Source organism: Somniosus microcephalus, unplaced genomic scaffold, assembly GCF_052327205.1.
Source record: "Somniosus microcephalus isolate GS21.2 unplaced genomic scaffold, FLI_Smic_1.0 unresolved_chr1, whole genome shotgun sequence".
NCBI classification, from domain to species: Eukaryota; Metazoa; Chordata; class Chondrichthyes; order Squaliformes; family Somniosidae; genus Somniosus; species Somniosus microcephalus.
In genome coordinates, this window is record NW_028225179.1 from 5,980,617 (window position 1) to 6,004,983 (window position 24,367).

The 24,367-nt window shown below is 51.3% G+C and overlaps 1 protein-coding gene across 1 annotated transcript in view; it reads right to left on the minus strand.

Annotated features, from left to right (window-relative positions):
- Positions 1–24,367, minus strand: part of LOC147093349 (RING finger protein 112-like) — a 232,672-nt gene that overhangs the window by 132,525 nt on the left and 75,780 nt on the right. The window contains exon 5 of the mRNA XM_085974283.1: positions 12,218–12,353. Coding sequence (XP_085830409.1) covers positions 12,218–12,353 — 136 coding nt within the window. The remainder of the gene's footprint in view (positions 1–12,217; positions 12,354–24,367) is intronic.

Here is a 24,367-nt window from a genome sequence, read left to right on the forward strand (position 1 = left end):
TTTCCCCCTCTGGGCACGGGTGTCACAGTGCGTTAGATGCCCTGCCATTTCCCAATTTGGGACTGGTTGTCAAAGTGCTTTGGTACACTGTCATTTCCCTCTCTGGGACCGGGTGTCACAGTGTATTAGTTACTCTGATCTATCACAATTTGCGACTGCGTGTCACAGTGCATTAGATACACTGTCCTTTCCCCCTCTGGGACCGGGTGTCACAGTGCGTTAGATAAACTGACATATCTCCCTCTAGGAATGTGTATCGCAGTGAGTTAAATACACTGTCCTTTCCCCATCTGGGACCGGGTGTCACAGTGTGTTAGATACACTGTCCTTTTACCCTCTGGGTCCGGGTGTCACAATGCTTTAGGTACACTGTCCTTTCCCAATTTAGGATGGTGTGTCATGGTGCATTATAGACACTGTCCTTTCCCCATCTGGGACCTGATTTCACAGGTCATTACATACAATGTCCTAACCCCCTCTGGGTCCGGTGTCACAGTGCGTTATATACATTGTCCTAACCCCCTCTGGGACCGGTGTCGCAGTGCGTTTGATACACTGTCCTTTCCCCCTCTGGACCCCGGTTTCACAGTGCGTTAGATACACTGTCCTTTCCCCCTGTGGGACCGGGTGTCACAGTGCGTTAGCCCCTCTGGACCCCGGTGTCACAGTGCATTAGATACACTGTCCTTTCCCCCTCTGGGATCGGGTGTCGCAGTGCATTAGATAGACTGTCCTTTCACCCTCTGGGACCGGGTGTCACAATGCTTTAGGTACACTGTCCTTTCCCAATTTAGGATGGTGTGTCATGGTGCGTTATAGACACTGTCCTTTCCCCATCTGGGACCTGATTTCACAGATCATTACATACAATGTCCTAAAAACCTCTGTGTCCGGTGTCACAGTGCGTTATATACATTGTCCTAACCCCCTCTGGGACCGGTGTCACAGGGTTTTAGATACACTGTACTTTCCCCTTTTGGGATCGGGTGTCACAGTGCATTACATACACGGCCCTTTCCCCCTTGGGACCGGGTGTCACAGTGCATTAGATACACAGTCCTTTCCCCCTCTGGGCCCGGGTGTCACAGTGCATTAGATACACAGTCCTTTCCCCCTCTGGGCCCGGGTGTCACAGTGCATTAGATACACTGTCCTTTCCCCCTCTGGGACCGGGTGTCACAGTGCATTAGATAAACTGACCTTTCCCCTCTGGGACCGGGTGTCACAGTGCGTTAGATACACTGTCCTTTCCCCCTCTGGGCCCGGGTGTCACAGTGCGTTAGATACACTGTCCTTTCCCCCTCTGGGACCGGGTGTCACAGTGCATTAGATAAACTGACCTTTCCCCTCTGGGACCGGGTGTCACAGTGCGTTAGATACACTGTCCTTTCCCCCTCTGGGCCCGGGTGTCACAGTGCATTAGATACACTGTCCTTTCCCCCTCTGGGACCGGGTGTCACAGTGCATTAGATAAACTGACCTTTCCCCTCTGGGACCGGGTGTCACAGTGTGTTAGATACACTGTCCTTTCCCCCTCTGGGCCCGGGTGTCACAGTGCGTTAGATACACTGTCCTTTCCCCCTCTGGGATCGGGTGTCACAGTGCATTAGATACACTGTCCTTTCCCCCTCTAGGACCGGGTGTCAGGGTGCGGTAGATACACTGTCCTTTCCCCCTCTGGGTGCAGGTGTTAGTGTGTTAGGTACACTGTCCTTTCCCCCTATGGGACCGGGTGTCACAGTGCATTAGATAAACTGACCTTTCCCCCTCTGGGACCGGGTGTCACAGTGCGTTAGATACACTGTCCTTTCCCCCTCTGGGTCTGGGTGTCACGGTGCATTAGATAGACTGTCCTTCCCCCTCTGGGAATGGGTGTCACAGTGCATTAGATAAACTGACCTTTCCGCCTCTGGGACCTGGTGTCACAGTGCGTTAGTGAGATACCTATCAATTCATTCCATGGAAAGCGATGAGTTAAGATAGTAACTATAGGTTTTTATTGGCTAAATAACAGAGCCCACCCTCGTGGGTGATCGGTTCCAACAAGGAATTATACTAGCCAAGCGGTCACCTTTATACCTGGGCAAGCAGGCGGAGCCATGGGCGGAGTCAGCTGAGGTATGCCTAGGTATAACAGCTTGCGTGGCAAGAGGTAACCTTGTGTAGTGATAACAACAGTGTAAACAGTGATAACAACAGTGTAACAATAGTGAACGGTTGTGAACGATAACAGTGGTTTACCACAGTTAGATACACTGTCCTTTCCCCCTCTGGGTCCGGGTGTCACAGTGCGTTAGATGCACTGTCCTTTCCCCCTCTGGGACAGGGTGTCACAGTGCATTAGATACACTGTCCTTTCACACTCTGGGTCCGGGTGTCACAATGCTTTAGGTACACTGTCCTTTCCCAATTTAGGATGGTGTGTCATTGTGCATTATAGACACTGTCCTTTCCCCATCTGGGACCTGATTTCACAGATCATTACATACAATGCCCTAACCCCCTCTAGGTCCGGTGTCACAGTGCGTTATATACATTGTCCTAACCCCCTCTGGGACCGGTGTCACAGTGTGTTTGATACACTGTACTAACCCAATCTGGGATGGAGTGTCACAGTGCGTAAGATACACTGTCATTTCCCCTTTTGGGTCCGGGTGTCACAGTGCATTAGATACACTGTCCTTTCCCCCCCTGGGAACAGGTGTCACAGTGCGTTAGATACACTGTCCTTTCCCATTTTGGGACCGGGTGTCACAGTGCATTAGAAACACTGTCCTTTCCCCTTTTGGGACCAGGTGTCACAGTGCGTTAGATACACGGCCCTTTCCCTCTTGGGACCGGGTGTCACAGTGCATTAGATACACTGTCCTTTCCCCATCTGGGACCGGGTGTCACAGTGCATTAGATACACTGTCCTTTCCCCCTCTGGGACCGGGTGTCACAGTGCATTAGATACAAGGTCCTTTCCACCTTGGGACCGGGTGTCACAGTGCGTAAGATACACTGTCCTTTCCCCTTTTGGGACCGGGTGTCACAGTGCATTAGATACACTGTCCTTTCCCCCCCTGGGAACAGGTGTCACAGTGTGTTAGATACACTGTCCTTTCCCCCCCTGGGAACAGGTGTCACAGTGCGTTAGATACACTGTCCTTTCCCATTTTGGGACCGGGTGTCACAGTGCATTAGAAACACTGTCCTTTCCCCTTTTGGGACCAGGTGTCACAGTGCGTTAGATACACGGCCCTTTCCCTCTTGGGACCGGGTGTCACAGTGCATTAGATACACTGTCCTTTCCCCATCTGGGACCGGGTGTCACAGTGCATTAGATACACTGTCCTTTCCCCCTCTGGGACCGGGTGTCACAGTGCATTAGACACACTGTCCTTTCCCCCTCTGGGACCGTGTGTCACAGTGCGTTACATACACTGTCCTTTCCCCCTCTGGGACCGGGTGTCACAGTGTGTTAGATACACTGTCCTTTCCCCCTCTGGGACCGGGTGTCATGGTGTGTTAGATACACTGTCCTTTCACCCTCTGGGAACGGGTGTCACAGTGCGTTAGATACACTGTCCTTTCCCCCTCTGGGACCGGGTGTCACAGTGCATTAGATACACTGTCCTTTCACCCTCTGGGTCCGGGTGTCACAATGCTTTAGGTACACTGTCCTTTCCCAATTTAGGATAGTGTGTCATGGTGCGTTATAGACACTGTCCTTTCCCCATCTGGGACCTGATTTCTCAGCTCATTACATACAATGTCCTAACCCCCTCTGTGTCCGGTATCACAGTGCGTTATATACATTGTCCTAACCCCCTCTGGGACTGGTGTCACAGTGCATTTGATACACTGTACTAACCCAATCTGGGATGGAGTGTCACAGAGCGTAAGATACACTGTCCTTTCCCCCTCTGGGACCGGCTGTCACAGTGCATTAGATACACTGTCCTTTCCCCCTCTGGGACCAGGTGTCACAGTGCGATAGATACACTGCCCTTTCCCTGTCTGGACCCAGGTTATGCAGATCATTAGATACACTGTCCTAACCCCCTCTGGGACCGGTGTCACAATGCGTTAGATACACTGTCCTTTCCCCTCTGGGACCGGATGTCCCAGTGTGTTAGATACACTGTCCTTTCCACCTCTGGGACCGGGTATCAGGGTGCAGTAGATACACTGTCCTTTCTCCCTCAGGGACCAGGAGTGACAGTGTGTTAGATACACTGTCCTTTCCCCCTCTGGGTACGGGTGTCACAGTTCCTTAGTTACATTGTCTTTTCTCCCTCTGGGAATGTGTATCGCAGTGCGTTAAATGCACTGTCCTTTGCCGCTCTGGGACAGTGTGTCACAGTGTATTAGATTCACTGTCCTTTCCCCCTCTGGACCCTGGTGCCACAGAGCATTAGATACTCTATATTAACCCCCTCTCTGTCCGGTGTCACAATGTGTTAGTTACACTGTCCTTTCCCCCTTTGTGACCGAGTGTCACGGTGCGTTAGATACACTGTCCTTTCCCCCTCTGGGACCTGGTGTCACAGTGCATTAGATACACTGTCCTGTCCCCCTCTGTGACCGGGTGTCACAGTGCGTTAGATACACTGTCCTTTCCCCCTCTGGGGCCGGGTGTCAAAGTGTGTTAGATACACTGTCCTTTCCCCCTCTGGACCCTGGTGCCACAGAGCGTTAGATACACTATACTAACCCCCTCTCTGTCCGGTGTCACAATGCGTTAGTTACACTGTCCTTTCCCCCTCTGTGACCGGGTGTCACAGTGCGTTAGATACACTGTCCTTTCCCGCTCTGGGACCGGGTGTCATAGTGTGTTAGATACAATGTCCTTTCCCCCTCTGGGACCGGGGGTCACAGTGCATTAGATACACTGTCCTTTCCCCCTCTGTGACCGGGTGTCACAGTGCGTTAGATACACTGTCCTTTCCCCCTCTGTGACCGGGTGTCACAGTGCATTAGATACACTGTCCTTTCCCCCTCTGGGACCGGGTGTCACAGTGCGTTAGATACACTGTCCTTTCCCCCTCTGGGACTGGGTGTAACAGTGTGTTAGATACACTGTCCTTTCCCCCTCTGGACCCTGGTGCCACAGAGCATTAGATACACTATACTAACCCCCTCTCTGTCCGGTGTCACAATGCGTTAGTTACACTGTCCTTTCCCCTCTATGACCGGGTGTCACGGTGCATTAGATACACTGTCCTTTCCCCCTCTGTGACCGGGTGTCACAGTGCGTTAGATAAAATGTCCTTTCGCCCTCTGGGACGGTGTTTCACAGTGAGTTAAATAAACTGTCCTTTCCCCATCTGGGACTGGGTGTCACAGTGTGTTAGATACACGGTCCTTTCCTCCTCTGGGACCGGGTGCCACAGTGCGTTAGATACACTGTCCTTTCCCCCACTGTGACTGGGTGTTGCAGTGCGTTAGATACATTGACCTTTCCCCCTCTGGGACCGGGTGTCACAGTGCGTTAGATACACTGTCCTTTCCCCCTGTGGGACCGGGTGTCACAGTGTGTCAGATACACTGTCCTTTCCCCATCTGGGACAGGGTGTCACGGTGTGTTAGATACACTGTCCTTTCCCCCTCTGGGACCGGGTGTCGCAGTGCATTAGATACACTGTCCTTTCCCCCTCTGGGACCGGGTGTCGCAGTGCATTAGATACATTGTCCTTTCCCACTTTGGGACCGGGTGTCACAGTGCATTAGATACACTGATCTTTCCCCCTCTGGTACCAGGCTGTCACAGTGCATTAGATACACTGTCCTTTCCCCCTGTAAGACCAGCTGTCACAGTGCATTAAATACACTGTCCTTTCCACCTCTGGGGCCATGTGTCACCGTGCGTTAGATACACTGTCCTTTCCCCCTCTGTGACCGGGTGTCACAGAGCGTTAGATACACTCTCCTTTCCCCCTCTGGGATCAGGTGTCACCATGTGTTAGATACACTCTCCTTTCCCCCTCTGTGAACACGTGTGACAGTGCATTAGATACACTGTCCATTCCCACTCTGGGACCGGGTGTCACAGTGCGTTAGATACACTGTCCTTTCCCCCTCTGGGACCAGGTGTCTCAGTGTGTTAGATACACTCTCCTTTCCCCATCTGGGACCGGGTGTCATGCTGCATTAGATACACTTTCCTTTCCCCCTCTGGGACCGGGTGTCGCAGTGCATTACCTACACTGTCCTTTCCCCCTCTGATACCAGGTGTCACAGTGCGTTAGATACACTGTCCTAAACCCTCTGGGACCGTTGTCACAGTGTGTTAGATACACTGTCCTTTCCCCCTCTGGGATCAAGTGTCACAGTGTCTTAGCTACACTGTCATTTACCCCTCTGGGACCGGGTGTCACAGTGCGATAGATACACTGTCCTTTCACAATCTGGGATGATGTGTATCATTGCATTAGATATTCTGTCCTTTCCCCCTCAGGGACCATGTGTCTCAATGCATTAGATACACTGTCCTTTCCCCCTCTGGGAATGGGTGCCACAGTGTGTTAGATATACTGTCCCATCCCTCTCTGGGACCGGGTGTCACAGTGCGTTAGATACTCAGTCCTTTCCCCCTCAGGGACCAGGTGTCACAGTGCATTAGATACACTGTCCTTTCCCCCTCTGGGACAGGTTGTCACAATGCATTTGATACAATCTCCTTTCCCCCTCTGGACCCTGGTTTCACAGTGTGTTAGATACACTGTCCATTCGCCCTCTGGGGCCAGATGTCACAGTGCTTTAGGTACACTGTCCTTTACCAATCTGGGACGGTGTGTCATGGTGCATTAGATACACTGTCCTTTCCACCTCTGGGAGCGAGTGTCACACTGCATTAGATAAACTGTCCTTTCCCCCTCTGGGACCGGGTGTCACAGTGCGTTAGATACACTGCCCTTTCCCCCTCTGGGACCAGGTGTCACAGTGCGTTAGATATTCTGTCCTTTCCTGCACTGAGACCGGGTGTCACAGTGCATTAGATACATGGTCCTTTCCCCCTCTGGGACCGGGTGTCACAGTGCAGTAGATTTACTATCCTTTCCCCAACTGGAACCGGTGTCAGTGCGTTAGTTACGCTGTCCTTTCCCACTCTGGGACCGGGTGTCAAAGTGTGTTTGATACACTGCCATAACCCCCTCTGGGACCGGGTGTCACAGTGCATTCGGTACACTGTCCTTTCCCCCTCTGGGACCGGGTGTTACAGTGCATTAGCTACTGATGCGCTATCAATAACTCAAAAGACTGAGATTAAGTGAGTAAATAACAGGCTTTTATTAACAAGAGAATGAAGGTGTGCCTCGAGTGGTCGACCGGTCCAGAATACAAAGGGGCTGTGGAGCAGTCACCTTTATACCTGGATTCGTGGGAGGAGTCAGCCGAGGCATGCACAGGCATGTACACAGTTGAATACAAACAGTGGTTTACCACATTCACCCCTTGTTTACAATTGAGTCCGGCGGGGTGAAGTGTATTAAAAGTTAATGTATTGGAGTCTCTCCGGAGGTCTTGTCTGCTGCTGTGATCGACGTGGCGATGGCAGGGGTAGTGAAGCTTCCGGCGTCGAGTCCCGCGTAGGCTGGGGCACTGGTGTGTAGTCCTCGTAGATGTCGAGCGGGTCGTGGGGCCCAGGCCTGCCGTCTGCTGGGGCTGGATATCGGATCGTGGGGGGGTGGTGGTAGTGGGTAGTGGGTTACTGCGGCCCCCGAGGGTGCGAGGTCTCTTATGGAGACTGTGTCCTCCCGCCCGTCCGGGTACGCAATGTAAGCATACTGGGGGTTGGCGTGGAGGAGGTCGACCCTCTCGACCAGGGGGTCCATTTTATGGGTCCTCACGTGTCTTCTCAGTAGGACCGGCCCTGGGGACGTCAGCCATGGTGGTAGTGATGTCCCCGATGTGGACTTCCTTGGGAAGACAAACATTTTCTCATGAGGGGTGGCTTTAGTGGCAGTGCAGAGCAGTGACCAAATAGAGTGGAGCGCATCGGGGAGCACATCCTGCCAGCGGGAGGTTGGAAGGCCCCTAGACTTTAAGGCTAGCAGGGTGGCCTTCCAAACTGTCGCATTCTCTCTTTCCACCCGTCCGTTCCCCCGGGGGAGGAAGTACACATTGCGGTCGGAGGAGGGGAGAGGCCCTTTAAAATCAACGCTCAGGCGCTCGAAGGGGCGAGTGGCTTTTATCAGGTGAGCCCTGTCTGGTCTATAAAAGTGCGGTTTGCACTCAGCGCAGACTTGGCAGTTCCTGGACATGGTCCTGACCTCCTCAATGGAGTAAGGCAGGTTGCGGGCCTTGATGAAGTGGAAGAACCTGGTGACCCCCGGGTGGCAGAGGTCATTGTGGAGGGCCCGCAGTCTATCGATCTGCACGCTGGCACAGGTGCCATGCGATAGAGCATCCGGGGGTTCATTGAGCTTCCCGGGCCGGTACAAGATCTCGTAATTGTAGATGGAAAGTTCGATTCTCCACCTCAAGATCTTGTCGTTTTTGATTTTGCCCCTCTGCTTGTTGTTAAACATGAAAGCAACTGAACGCTGGTCAGTGAGCAGGGTAAATCGTTTTCCGGCCAGGTAGTGCCTCCAATGACGCACAGCCTCCACAATAGCCTGGGCCTCCTTCTCAACAGCGGAGTGTCTGGTCTCCGGGCCCTGGAGGGTTCGTGAAAAGAAGGCCACGGGTCTCCCCGCCTGATTGAGGGTAGCGGCCAGGGCAAAGTCAGACGCATCGCTTTCCACCTGGAAGGGGATGGATTCGTCCACTGCATGAATGGTGGCTTTGGCAATGTCTTCCGTGATACGGTGGAAGGCTAAGCGGGCCTCTGCCGTCACGGGAAAAGAGGCGGACTTGATCAGCGGACGGGCCTTGTCCACATAGTAGGGGACCCACTTGGCGTAATAAGAGAAAAACCCTAGGCACCTCTTCAGGGCCTTGAGGCAGTGGGGCAGTGGGAGTTCCATAAGGGGACGCATCCGGTCGGGGTCGGGGCTGATGACTCCGTGTTCCACAACACAGCCAAGGATGGCGAGGCGGGTTGTGCGGAATATACACTTCTCCTTGTTATACGTCATGTTGAGGAGTTTGGCGGTGCAGAGGAATTTTTCGAGGTTCGCGTCATGGTCCTGCAAGTCATGGCTGCAGATGGTCACATTGTCCAGATATGGGAAAGTGGCCTGCAACGCATTTTGATCGACCATCCGGTCCATCTCCCTTTGGAAGACGGAGACCCCGTTGGTGACGCCGAAGGGAACCCGAAGGAAGTGATAGAGGCGGCCGTTTGCCTCAAACGCAGTATACTGGCGGTCCTCAGGGCGGATAGGGAGCTGGTGGTACGCTGATTTCAGGTCAATGGTCGAGAAGACGACGTACTGCGCGATCTGGTTGACCATATCAGCTATGCGGGGGAGTGGGTAAGCGTCCAGCAGGGTGTAGCGATTTATTGTCTGGCTGTAGTCGATGACCAGGCACTGCTTCTCGCTGGTCTTAACGACCACAACCTGGGCTCGCCAGGGGCTGCCCTCAATAATCTCTTCCTTCAGGAGCCGCTCCACTTCGGTTTTAATGAAAACCCTGTCCCCGGAACTGTATCGCCTGCTCTTTGTGGCGATGGGCTTACAGTCGGGGGTGAGGTTAGCAAACAGTGGTGGGGGGGTGACTCTGAGTGTGGAGAGGTTGCACCTGGTGCGCGGCGGGCAATTTGGAAGCTGCTGGCTCCGGACTGTGAGTGGGGGGAGGGGTCCACCGTACACCATCGTAACACTTTTAAGGTTGCACTGAAAATCTAACCCCAGTAGAACGGCAGCACAGAGGTCGGGCAGGACCAGAAGTTTAAAATTATCATACACAGTCCCATCTACTACGAGTGTCACCACGCAGTAGCCGCCATTGTCCGCCGACTGGGACTCGGAGGCCATAGAAATCCGCTGGTGCGCAGGCAGGACTGGGAGAGAGCAACGCCGCACCATGTCGGGGTGGATGAAGCTCTCCGTGCTCCCAGAGTCAAAAAGGCAGATTGTTTCATGACCATTTACCTTAATGTCCATTGCGGAACTGGCCAGCTTGTGCGGTCTCGCTTGGTCCAGTGTAATGGACGCCAGCATAGGGGTCGGTGTGTCGCTGCGGGTATCAGATGAGGCGGTGTTGGGGGCCTGCTGCGTCCTGGCTGTCATCCAAGATGGCGGCGTCCATGATCCCCATGTGGCTGGAGGCATCCAAAATGGCTGCTGTTCCGGTGGTTCGCACATGGTTGGGGAGGCCCATGATGGCGGCCCGCACGGCCCACACGCAGTGCTGCTGGGGTTTGGGGTGGCTTTGGACCTGCAGACGCTGGCGTAGCGTCCCTTCTTCCCGCAGCCCGAGCAGATTGCATTTTTCGCCGGGCAGCGTGCTCTGGGGTGTTTGGCCTGGCCACAGAAGTAGCATTTCTGGCCTTGGGGCACTGCTGTCTGGCCTTGGGACACTGCTGCGGTAGTTGGGCCGTTGCTGGGATGTGGCTGGGGTGGCACGGCGCTATGAGATGGTCCTACCGTGTCCCAGGCTGTCGTTCCCCACAGCATCCACGGTGCAGAGGAGTAGGCATCCATGCCCTGGTAGGCTGCATCCAATGATAGTGCGAGTTCAGAGGCCTTGTTGAGGTTGAGGTCACTCTGCTCCAACAGTCGCTGTCGGGTGTAATTGGACCTGTGGCCCGCTACAAAAGCATCCCGGATAAGTTCCTCTGTGTACACGGCGGCCTTTACATCCTTACAACCACAGGCCCGGCCAAGCACAGACAGTGCCTGAAGGTATTCCTCGGTCGATTCCCCAGGTTGTTGTTTATGACTCCCCAGAAGGTGCCTGGCGTACACTTCGTTCACTGGGCGTGTGTACTGGTCCTTGAGGAGCTTGATAGCATCCGCGTACGAGGTCGCATCTTGGATGATCGAGTACACTCGGTGGTTCACTTTGGAGGTCAGAACATCCAGTTTGTCCTCGTCCGATTTGATTGCAGTGGAGGCGGTCAGGAATTTTTCGAAACACCTAAGCCAGTGAGTAAACTTGGTGGATGAGTCCGCCTCCTGATGGTCTAAGTCCAGGCATGCTGGTGTGAGGATCTTCTCCATTATAAAAATCTTGTTAATAAAATTGATGCGCTATCAATAACTCAAAAGACTGAGATTAAGCGAGTAATTAACAGGCTTTTATTAACAAGAGAATGAAGGTGTGCCTCGAGTGGTCGACCGGTCCAGAATACAAAGGGGCTGTGGAGCAGTCACCTTTATACCTGGATTCGTGGGAGGATTCAGCCGAGGCATGTACAGGCATGTACACAGTGGAATACAAACAGTGGTTTACCACAGTGTGTTCGTTAAACTGTCCTTTCCCCCTCTGGGACCGGGTCTCACAATGTGTTAGATACGCTGTCCTTTCCCCCTCTGGGACCAGGTGTCACAATGTGTTAGATACACTGTCCTTTCCTCCTCCGGGACTGGTTGTCACAGTGCATTAGATACACTGTCGTTTTCCCCTCTGGGACCGGGTGTCACAGTGCGTTAGATGCTCTGTCCTTTCCCCCTATGGGACCGGGTGTCACAGTGCATTAGATACACTGTCCTTTCCCCCTCTGGGACCAGGTGTCACAGTGCTTTTGAAACACTCTCCGTTCCCCTTCTGGGACCGGGTGTCACAGTGCGTTAGATATTCTGTCCTTTCCCCCTCTGGGACTGGTTGTCACAGTGCTTTTGAATCACTCTCCTTTCCCCCTCTGGGACCGGGTGTCACAATGCGTTAGATACACTGTCCTTTCCACCTCTGGGACCGGGTGTCGCAGTGCATTTGATTCACTGTGCTTTCCTCCTCTGGGACCATGTGTGACCATGTGTTAAATACACTGTCCTTTCCCCCTCTGGGACCTGTTGTCACAGTGCGTTAGATACACTGTCCTTTCCCCCTCTGGGAACGGGTGTCACAGTGCATTAGATATTCTGTCCTTTCCCCCTCTGGAACCGGGTGTCACAGTGCTTTTGAAACACTCTCCTTTCCCCCTCTGGGACCGGGTGTCACAGTGCATTAGATACACTGTCCTTTCCACCTCTGGGACCAGGTGTCACAGTGTGTTAGATACACTGTCCTTTCTTCCTCTCGGACCGGGTGTCACAGTGTGTTAGATACACTGTCCTTTCCCCCTCTGGGACCAGGTTTCACAGTGCATTCGATACTCTGGATTTACTCCCTTCGCACATACCTTTAATTTTTCCTCTTTTGCTGCAAATGATGTTTTTTCCAGGATGGGGCATGGCGAAGCATTCAGCTTTTGAATCTTTTGGTTCCAGCACCTGCAGCATGAATGGTGATAATTTCTTGTTGGATTGCTGGATCTCCTGAGGGCAGAAATTTACAGTGTGACGCTATATCACTCAGTAACCCTTCTCCCCCAGTGCCCACTGTCACTGACTGTACCTCTACTAATGTTAATCCAGCTCCCTCACACTGTCACTCAGTAACCCCTCTCCCCAGCGCCCTGTGTTACTGACTGTATCTCTACTGATGTTAATCCAGCTACCTCACACTGTCACTCAGTAACCCTCTCCGCCCAGTGCCCTGTGTTACTGACTGTATCTCTTCTGATGTTAATCCAGCTCCTCACACTGTCACTCAGTAACCCCTCTCCCCCAGTGCCCTGTGTTACTGAGTATATCTTTAATGATGTTAATCCAGCTCCCTCACACTGTCACTCAGTAAATCTCTCCAGCGCCCTGTGTTACTGAATGTATCTTTAATTATGTTAATCCAGCTCCCTCACACTGTCACTCAGTAAATCTCCCCAGCGCCCTGTGTTACTGAATGTATCTCTACTGATGTTAATCCAGCTCCCTCACACTGTCACTCAGTAAACCCTCTCCCCCAGCGCCCTCTGTTACTGACTGTATCTCTACTGATGCTAATCCAGCTCCCTCACACTGTCACTCATAACCACTCACTCCCATCACCCTGTGTCACTGTCTGTATTTCTACTGATGTTAATCCAGCTCGATCACACATCACTCAGTAACCCCTCTCCCTCAGTGCCCAGTGTCACTGACTGTATCTCTACTGGTGTTAATCCAGCTCTCACACACTGACACTCAGTAACCCCTGTTCCCCAGCACCGTGTTACTGACTGTGTCTCTACTGATGTTATCCAGCTCGCTCACACTGTCCCTCTGTAACCACTCACTCCCATCAACCTGTGTCACTGTCTGTATCTCTACTGATGTCAATCCAGCTCGATCACACATCACTCAGTAACCCCTCTCCCTCAGTGCCCAGTGTCACTGACTGTATCTCTACTGGTGTTAATCCAGCTCTCACACACTGTCACTCAGTAACCCCTGTTCCCCAGCACCGTGTTACTGACTGTGTCTCTACTGATGGTATCCAGCTCGCTCACACTGTCCCTCTGTAACCCCTCTCCCCAGCGCCCTGTGTTACTGACTGTATCTCTACTGATGTTAATTCAGCTCCCTCACACTGTCACTCAGTAACCTCTCTCCCCCAGTGTCCTGTTTTACTGACTGTATCTCTACTGATGTTAATCCAGCTCCCTCACTCGGTCACTCAGTAACCCTTCACTCCCATCACACTGTGTCACTGTCTGTATCTCTACTGATGTTAATCCAGCTCCCTCACACTGTCACTCAGTAACCCCTCTCCCCCAGCGCCCTGTGTTACTGACTGTATCTCTACTGATGTTAATCCGGCTCCCTCACACTGTCACTCAGTAACCCCTCTCCCCCAGCGCCCTGAGTTACTGACTGTATCTCTACTGGTGTTAATCCAGCTCCCTCACACTGTCACTCTGTAGCCTCTCTTCCCCAGCGGCCGATGTCACTGACTGACTGTATCTCTACTGGTGTTAATCCAGCTCGCTCTCACTGACACTCAGTAACCACTCTCCCCAGCGCCCTGTGTTACTGAATGTATCTCTACTGATGTTAATCCAGCTCCCCAACAATGTCAAATTCAAATTCAAATTCAAATCGCTTTATTGGCATGATAAGGTACATCTTATGTTGCCAAAGCATCAAAATACATTTATGGTTGGACACATAAACGCAGTTCTATTCATACAGTGTATAAACAGGTATATCCCTGAGTGTATAAATATACATTTGCCTTGTTTATATATACTCTTTCCTTAGTTTACTGGTTGTCACTCAGTAACCCCTCTTCCCCAGAACACTGTGTTACTTACTGTATCTCTACTGATGTTAATCCTGCTGTGTTTTGAGTTTTGCTTCAATTAAGTTTGTCCCAGTGCCTGGGTGTTACCTGAAGCAGTGCTGGGGGGCTCCGTTTTACTTTGACTTTCACTTTCAGTTTCGGGTTCTGCTTGCAGACAATGTGCTGTAATGTCCACCCATTTAATTAATAAATAGTAAAAGGGACGTTCCATCTCCTCTATTCATTACTGTTCAGTCAAGATGCAATACTGGCGATGAGGCGGCTGTTGAAATTTCTGGAAGGACGGAGATAGACATGCAAACCTACAGCCATGATATTGGAAATAGGGACGAGCGGGCCACTCAGCTAGCAACATCAATGGCATTTTGATAGTTGGCTAGCTGCGACGTAGACGGCGGGCAGAGTATTGTGTGGGCCAGGCAACTACCATGAGTGTAGCTACCGTAACTCTGGCCGGAGGAGAAAAAGAATTTATTAAAAAAAGAAAAAAGTCCGTGGATCTTAAAGGGACAGTGCACATTAAAACTATGACGACCTTGGGACGTATTGAAGAGTTCTCTGGGGATAAGGACAGTGTTGAGTCTGTGTGTCCCAGTTATGCTTATTATAAATCACTGGACACAGGCAACAAGAATAACTTTAACAGGTCTTTACTATTCGGAGGTCAGGGCTGAACTGCCCAGCAAATCACTACACAACATTTATATACCGGTGTGGTCACCACCGGTATTACAGTATACAGCAGCCAAGAGAAAGTAATACATCTCTTAAGGTAGTTCTCTTAAGGTGGAACAGGTTACATACACCACAATCCTCCCTTTTTAGCTTAACGGTGTATATCCCCATTTAACATAACATAATAACATATATATATATCTTCATGCAAAACAATTCAAAGAGTCAGTCTCTGAGGAGGCCTCCTGATCCGAGTTGAATAACGCCTTTCAGGGGTCTCTAATTCTCGTTGCTGGGGTGACTCATCTAGTTGATCTCTTATGGATTGGACATCATCATCAGGTACATTCACTTCTGAGGTAGATGCTTCAGGTTCACTAACTTCTTCCACGGTTGTCTCTGCCGTAACCATGGGTTCGACCCTTGTTCTCGATTCTACCAGTTGGTCAGCATGACGTCGTATTACGTTTTCACCAATATCTACCGTGTACATCAGGGGTCCTTGTCTGGCCCGAATTGTTCCAGATTGCCATTTCTCATTTTTATAGTCCCGGGCTAACACTGGTTGTCCTATTTCGAAACTCCGAGTGGTCTTGTTATTTATATGCTGGAACTGTTTGTTTTCGACTTCCCTCCGCACATTTGGTTTTAACAAGTCCAACCTGGACCGCAACCTTCTGTTATAGAACATCATGGCAGGGCTTTGATTTGTCACTGCATGAGTGGCGTTTCGATATGCCAGTAGGAAATTGTCCACCTTGTGTTGTAGTGGAATCTGATCTTCGCTCATGGCCTTTATTGCTTTTTTTGAACGTTTGTACAAATCTCTCGGCCAACCCGTTTGTAGCCGGATGATATGGGGCAGAGGTATAATGTTTCACCCCATTCTTCTTCATGAATTTCTGGAATTCTTCTGACATGAACTGCGGTCTGTTGTCTGAACATATTTGTTCTGGCAATCCATTTCTTGCAAATATCGTTCTTAGCACCGCGATCGTCTTTTCCGAGGTAGTGGTAGTCATCTTAATCACTTCTGGCCATTTAGAATGTGCGTCCACCGCAATTAAAAACATGGAGTCCATGAATGGACCAGCAAAGTCAATATGTACACGTTGCCATGGGGTTGAAGGCCATTCCCATGGATGCAGCGGTGCAATCGGAGGTGCATTTTGAACTTTTTGGCACCCTGAGCAGCTTTTCGTCAGATCTTCTATCTGTTGGTCGATACCCGGCCACCACACATAAACCCTAGCAAGGCTTTTCATCTTGACTCCCCCCAGATGACCTTCATGCAGTTCCTTTAGAACTCTCTCTCTTAACTTAGGAGGAATAATCACCCTTGTTCCATACATCAATGTTCCTTGACAGACGGACAGCTGTTCTCGTCTTGCTGAGAATGCCGGTAACAGTGGATCACCATGTGCTGGCCATCCCTTCACTGTCAATTCGTAGACCCGGGACAGTGTCGGGTCATTCCTGGTTTCTCTTTCAATACTTGCATTGGTGACTGGTAAACATTCGATGATGGTCGAGTGAAATAACTCAACAGGGTCAACCGTCGGTGCCTCCTCCGCTGTAGGTAGTGGCAGGTGCGACAGCCCATCAGCATTACCATGCTGCTTTGTACCTTTGAATTCGATCTGATAATGATGTGCCCCTAGGAAAAGGGACCATCTCTGGAGCCTCTGTGCTGTCATCACCGAAACACCCTTCTTAGGGTTAAAAATGGATACCAACGGCTGGTGATCTGTCAGTAGCGTAAACTTTTGGCCCTACAGGTAATGATTAAACTTCTTTACTCCCCACACAAGGCTGAGAGCCTCCCTATCTATCTGAGCATAGTTGCACTCAGCGGAGGTCAATGATCTGGATGCGAACGCGACTGGCCTCTCCAAGCCATTTGGCAACTTGTGTGAGAGTACTGCCCCAATACCATATGGAGAAGCATCACAAGCCAAACGAATAGGCAGCGTTGGGTTGCATTGAGCCAACACTTCCTCTGAGGTGATCAATGCCTTGCTTTTGCGAAAGGCCCTCTTACAGTCCTCGCTCCACTTCCATGGTACTCCCTTTTGCAAAAGAGCATTCAGCGGGTGCAGCACCGTGGATAAATTTGGCAGAAACTTATGGTAATACTTAATCAACCCTAGGAACGACCTCAACTGGGATACATTATCCGGAGCGGGAGCCTTCACAACAGCTTTGATCTTGTCAGGAGACTTATGAAGCCCCTCCTGGTCAATGACATGACCACAGTACGAGATCCGCTTCTGAAAGAACTCACATTCCTGGCGATTAACTCGAAGTCCATATTCTTTCAATCTGGTGAGCACCAGTTCCAAATTTGCAAGGTGTTCCTCATCATCATCTCCTGTAATCAGAATATCGTCCAGGTAACATTGTGTGCCTGGAATTCCCTGTAATACCTGCTCCATGGCCCTCTGCCAAATTGCTGGAGCCGATGCCACTCCAAAAATCAGTCTATTATACCGATACAAGCCTCTATGCGTGTTGATCATGAGATACTGGCTTGACTCTTCCTCAAATTCCATCTGTAAGTACGCCTGCGCCAGGTCTATCTTTGTGAACTGTTTCCCGCCAGACAACGAAGCGAAGATATCCTCAATCCGCAGAAGTGGATATTGCACCGTGTGAAGCACCGGATTAACAGTGATCTTGAAATCTCCACGGATGCAAAACTTCCCCGGTTCTCCCGGCTTGTTGCTCGATGAACGCTTCATGACGGGAACAATGGGCGTGGCCCACTCACTCCAGTCCACCTTAGACAGTACTCCTGAACGTTCTAGCCCTTCCATCTCAGCTTCCACAGCAGGTCGTATCGCATAAGGTACCGGTCTGGCTTTGAAAAATTTCGGTTTTGCATGTTCTTCAACCTTGATGTTTGCCGTAATTCCTCTCAGTGTTCCCAATCCCTGTTTGAACACCTCTTTAGCATCGTCCAATATTCTGGACAATCGTTTAGGTTTGACATCTTCTTTTTTACCGGAATCTACCATTAGCGCTTTTAAGGAATGCCAGTCCATATTTATTCTCCTGATCCACTCCCGTCCCAGTAGTGGTGGACCTCCCTCAGGTAGCACATATAAGTCCATTCCTCGGCTTTCTTTGCCCTTGTGGACCACCTTTAACTTTATCTTTCCGATGGGGTATACTCTTTGCCCCGTGTATGTTTTCAATACAATCTCTGTATCCCGTAGGGTAATATGTGGGAATAACCTTTTGTAATCTTGCTTATTCATGACCGTCAGTGCCGATCCAGTGTCCAATTCCATCTTCACTTGGACTCCTGCTATCTGAAGTGTGACCTAGATAGTTTGGAGGTCTGCTTCATTACCCACATTGTGTACTCTTAGACAACCCAGTTCTTTACTGCTGGAGTCTGAATCTGACTTCTGTTCATCCGATCTGTTCTCTGTCACCTTGTGTACCTTTCTGCACTTTTCCTGCGGTGACTTTTTGTTGCTAGTCTTCTTTCCTGACCGGCATACTTTAACTATGTGACCAAGCCTGCCACATTTTCTGCATTCCTGATTTATGAACCAGCACTGGTTCTGATCGTGCGTTGTCTTTCCACAACGATAACACTTTACTGCACCCAAAGCCATTTGATTGGTGCTGAGTTCCGATGACCTTAGCTGCATTTCCGCAGTGCCTCTCGCTGTGGCTTTGTGCGATGCTGCAATAGTGACAGCTTTATCAAGCGTAAGATCATTCTCCTCTAGCAGTCGCTTTTGTGTTCCTTCTTTTAACAATCCACACACAAATTTATCTCTCAGCGCATCTGCTAGTCCTGTTCCAAACTGACAGTACTTTGATAGCTTACGCAGTTCAATTAAGAATTCAGCGTTGCTTTCTTCTTTCAGCTGCGTTCTTCTGTAAAATTTAAATTGTTCCGCTATCAGCAGCGGCGTGGGGTTTAAATGATTTTTCAGTACAGTAACAATGTTCGCGAAAGTCTGATCCACTGGTTTATCTGGTGATACAAGGTGCTTCAATAGCCCATACGTCTTCGCACCCATTGAGTTTAATAAGGTTAGTGCTTTCTTATCACCTGGTACCTCATTTGCTTTACAATAAACTTCCACGCGTTCTACATACGTGGCCCAATCTTCGACATCGCTATCAAAAGCATTGATGTTACCATGTTTACGCATCCTTGCAAGTTTCTTTAAATTTTCTTTTTCCCAAAATGGCAGCTTCCCGCGCTTGTCTTCTTCCCCTGCCTACTAAAATGGCGGCTTCCCGTGCTTGGCGGTTTTTCCCGCGCTCGTCTTCTTCCCCCGCCGACTACAATGGTGGCTTCCCGTGTTTGCCTTCTTCCCCCGCTGGCTGCAATGGCGATTGCCGTGCTGCTGCAATTCTCACCTCCCCAGCGGTTCTCAATTCCCCGACGCTGCTTTTGCTCCCCCGCGGTTCCCGTGGGCATTCACGCTTCCCCTGCTGTTGCACCTCTCAGCCCCGTTTGCAGGCCGGTCCTTTACACCGGCTGCGGTTGAGTTCTCCGTGGTTCTCATGGCCTTAATGCTGCCCCAGTCGCTGCACCTCTCAGCCCCGATTGCAGCCTGGCCCTTTTCACTGGTCGCGGTCGAGTTCTCTGCCCTTTTTCCTCCATTTTCCCTCCCCTACTCCACAGCCAATGCGGCCGACTTTCTGCTCGTGTCACTGATCGGCTTACCCACCACCGTGGTAGAAGGGATGATCACTGCCTGTCGCTGATGGAGGGCTTCGTGGTCAGAATTTTTCTTTTTAACCCGGGTTCTCGATGCCTCCCGTGCGATGTGATGCTCAGTAGGATGATGAGGGCGGATGCCTCTTCTCGACGCCCATTCTGAGGACGAAGCTGCCTTGGATGTAAAACTGCTGTAGGGTAAGATCGGACTCATCGCCACTGTTGAGTCTGTGTGTCCCAGTTATGCTTATTATAAATCACTGGACACAGACAACAAGAATAACTTTAACAGGTCTTTACTATTCGAAGGTCAGGGCTGAACTGCCCAGCAAATCACTACACAACGTTTATATACCAGTGTGGTCACCACCGGTATTACAGTATACAGCAGCCAAGAGAAAGTAGTACATCTCTTAAGGTAGTTCTCTTAAGGTGGAACAGGTTACATACACCACAGACAGTTCATGGGAGGAATACGCAGAAAGACTGGGGTGTTTCTTGGAGGCCAATAATATTGACAAAGAAGAGAAGAAGTGCTCAGTGTTGCTAAGTGCATGCGGAGCTGCTACTTACTCCGTCCTGCGTTCATTGGTGGCTCCTCGTAAACCTAGTGAGGTGGATTATGCTGATTTGATTGAGAAGCTGCAGAAACATTTTAACCCCAAACCCTCAGATTGTGCAGCGTTTCCATTTTCACAATTGTAAACAACAGCCTGGACAATCTATTTCAAGTTACATTGCTGAGTTGAGGAAACGCTCATTACATTGTAATTTTGGTGACCATTTAGAAAATATGCTCCGTGATCGGATTGTGTGTGGAGTGCTGGACTTGGCATTGCAGACAGCTGTTAGCGGAGAAGGCCCTGACGTTCCGACTGGCTGAGGAGAAGGCTTTAGCAGCAGAGGCTGCATCGATGAACACACGTATGCTTCGTACAGAGGCAGCACCATCTCAGGCCGCCGAGGAGGTGCACAAGACCACACACGCAGCTGCTGCTGCGAGAGACATGGAGGCAACCAAAGAGACAGGAAGAAAATGTTTCTGCTGTAGGGCTCTCCATGGTTCTACTACATGCAAATTTGTGTCAGCAGTATGTCATTTCTGTAAGAAAAGAGGACACATCGCTCATGTCTGCATGAAGAAAGCTCAGGCTGCTGCAGCAGAGCCAACACAAGCATCGCAGACACACACCCTGACACTGGAGGACAACGATGAGTACACAGTGTATACCACGGAAGCTGAGCAGCTACCCCACAGACAGTGGGGATACACGGCAAATGTGACCATGAATGGGGCACCACTCTGCATGGAGGTGGATTCAGGCTCAGCGTGTTCGTTGATAAGTGAAGAGACTTACAATAGGCTGTGGACAAGTGAACCCCCGGCGATGGCTCAGGTCAGTGGCGTGCTACGGCAGTGGTCCCAAGCTCAACTCCAGGTGCTGGGTATGATTCATGTGGAAGTTAAGTATCAGGCAGTCAAGGACACACTTCCACTTTATGTGGTGGCGGGGCAGGGCACAAACCTGCTAGGCAGAGATTGGTTTGAGCCCCTCGGTATTGAAGTGACAGGAGAACACACGGTACAGCGACAGCCCAAAGCGCCTATGTTGGAGAACTATGAAGAGGTTTTTGGTGAGTTCGGGGCCTGTCAGGGACCGCCAGTCTCAATCAAAGTGGACCCAGGGGTAGCGCCTAAGTTCTTCAAGGCGCGACCAGTTCCTTTTGCATTGCGCAAGAAGGTGGATGAGGCCCTGGATAAGCTGGTGAACCAAGGGGTTCTTGCCAGTGAAGAACTCCCGTTGGGCCACCCCTATCATGCCCATTGCAAATAAGGATGGGTGCCTTTCCCGATCGGAATTCATTTAGGACCCAGTCTCTCTCCGGCTGACTTTTATCTCCATGAATGCATCGGTGGGGGACTGGCAAACCAGATTGGCCAGGTTCCTGTTATCACAGCATACCACACCAAACTCAGCAATGAGGAAGAGTCCTGCCGAGATGCTGATGGGTCGCCGGCTGGTGACTGCACTGGACTGGCTACACCCGGACTACAGGGATGAGATGCACACAAAGCAAGAGGAGCTGGCTAAGAAGCACCAGGGCACCGCCAGGCAGTTTGAGCCGTCAGAGACTGTGTTTGCCCGTTGCTATGCAGGAGGAGACAAATGGATGCCTGCCGTGGTGGAGCAGGCCACGGGCCCCCTGTCATACAGCATCCGTACACCTGATGGCCAACTACACAGAAGCCACGTAGACCAGATACGGGGTCGTACTCCGGTAAGAGTAACAGAGACGTCACAGGCTAGGCCATTGTCTCCGCCACCTCTGCCAGGCAGTGACGGCCTGCTTCCTGCAACAATGGAAGCCACATCGACAGAAGGTGTCACGGAGTCATCAGCCACGGAGGAAGGTTTTCCTGCAGCTAGCAGTGGCACCCCGACTCTGCCTGTCCAGCGGTGCTCAAGTCGGGTTAGATTCCGTCCCAGATGCCTGGAGGAATAAGAGGTTTTATCTGGGGGAAAGGAGTGTTGTGTTTTGAGTTTTGCTTCAATTAATGTTTGTCCCAGTGCCCGGTGTGATGAAATATGCCATTCATTAGGCACTCTGTATTCTCTGTGTTTGATTGTGCCTGTGACTGTGACAAGCAGGGGAGTTTAATTTCAGTTTCATTTCCTTACCTGTATTGTATTGTGTGTAGGGCTCCGCCCATACCTGGCCGCTACTTAAGCAGGCCCCAGCGTGTCTCACAGGCAGTACAGCAGATCTCTGGATGAGAGACACTTCTCCACTGTGTATTACTTTCTGAGTTAATAAAAAGCCTTGCTTTGCTCCGTTAACGTTGAGTCTTGGATTCATTGAGGCACATCAATTTTATTAACTCAATTTTCAACGCAGTGGATCAACTCCTGAAACCCGAACGTTTGGATTTGAACCCGCATGCTTCGGACGCATCGGCACGATTCAGACACTGGTTTAAGTGCATGGAATTCTTCCTGGACAATTCCGCAGCCATCACAGACGCTACGGACGCTGAAAGTATGAAACTCGGAATCCTGCAGAATTGGGTAAGCCACCGGGTTTACCCCCTCATCCAAGACGCCGACATGTACCCGGCCGCCTTCGACATCCTAAAGGCGCATTACCAGCAGCCTACGAACGAGGTGTACGCTAGGCATCTGCTCGCTACTCGCACACAGCGACCTGGGGAATCACTGGATGAGTTCCTAGTCACCCTGAAAACGCTTGGCAAAGACTGCAAGTGCCAAGATGTAAAAGCCGCAGTGTACACTGACGAGCTTGTTCATGATGCCTTTATCACAGGCCTCAGCTCCACTTACATCCGGCAGAGACTACTGGAAAAAACGGGATTGGACCTGAAACAGGCTGGGGACACAGCGCGATCCCTGGATGTGGCCCAGAGAAACTCGGACGCCTACTCTTCAGCCCGCGCCGCCCACGCCACCACGTGTGCACCAAGGGCGCCGCCATCTTGGAAGGCATCTTCCCCGCCTGGCAGCCCGACACCGTTGGGGCCCCGCTCTCCCCCCAGAAGCCCTACGACAGCCGCGACGCATCGGGGCCCCAACTGCTACTTCTGCGGGCAGCCGAAGCACACCAGAAACCTGTGCCCGGCGAAAGGCATCACCTGCTTTAAGTGCGGTAAGAAGGGGCACTTCGGGAATGTGTGCAGAGGGAACCCCGCTGGAAAACCCGCCACCACTGCGTGTGCGCCGTGGGAGCGGCCATCTTGGACGCCATCTTGCCCGACATCGTGGGGTCCGCCATCTTGTGAGCAGACAGCGTGGACGCCATCTTGTCTCGGTCAGGGCCCTACAGTGGCATCGGTCACAGTGGACCAGACTAGACCGCACCCGCTATCCAAATCATTGGTGGACATCGAGGTAAACGGGTGCGGGGTTAAATGTTTAATTGACAGTGGAAGCACGGAGAGTTTTATCCACCCTGAACTAGCACAACAACTCTCTCTAACGGTGGTCCCTGCTCGGGACACCATCTCTATGGCTGATAAAACCCAGACATCGACCATTATGGGTTACTGCGTGGTACAATTGTCCGTTAACGGAACTGTATACAATAATTTTAAATTACTAATCATGAAGAGTCTATGTGCGAGCGTAATCTTGGGCCTGGATTTCCAGTGCCACCACCAAAGCATCATGCTCAATTACGGTGGGTCCCAGCCGCCCCTCACAGTGTGCGGTCTGGCTACCCTGAAGGTAAAGCTGCCTTCGCTATTCGCGAACCTTACTCCCAACTGCCGGCCAATAGCGACCAAAAGCAGGAGGTACAGCTGGGAGGACAGGCGGTTTATCGCGACCGAGGTGGACAGGCTGCTGAGGGAGCGTGTTATTGAATGCAGCAACAGCCCATGGCGTGCCCAAGTGGTGGTGGTGAGGGGTAGCGAGAAGAAATGGATGGTGATTGACTATAGCCAAACGATCAACATGTACACCCAACTAGACGCCTACCCGCTACCCCGCATATCAGAAATGGTGAACCAAATTGCCCAATACCGGGTGTTCTCCACCATTGACCTCAAGTCAGCGTAACACCAGCTCCCTATCAGACCAGAGGACCACCCGTACACCGCCTTCGAGGCGAACAGACGCCTCTACCAATTCCTCAGAGTCCCCTTTGGGGTGACGAATGGGGTCTCGGTCTTCCAGAGGGAGATGGACCGCATGGTCGATGACCACCACTTGCAGGCAACCTTCCCCTACCTCGACAACGTCACCATCTGTGGTCACAACCAGCAGGATCACGACTCGAACCTCGAGAGGT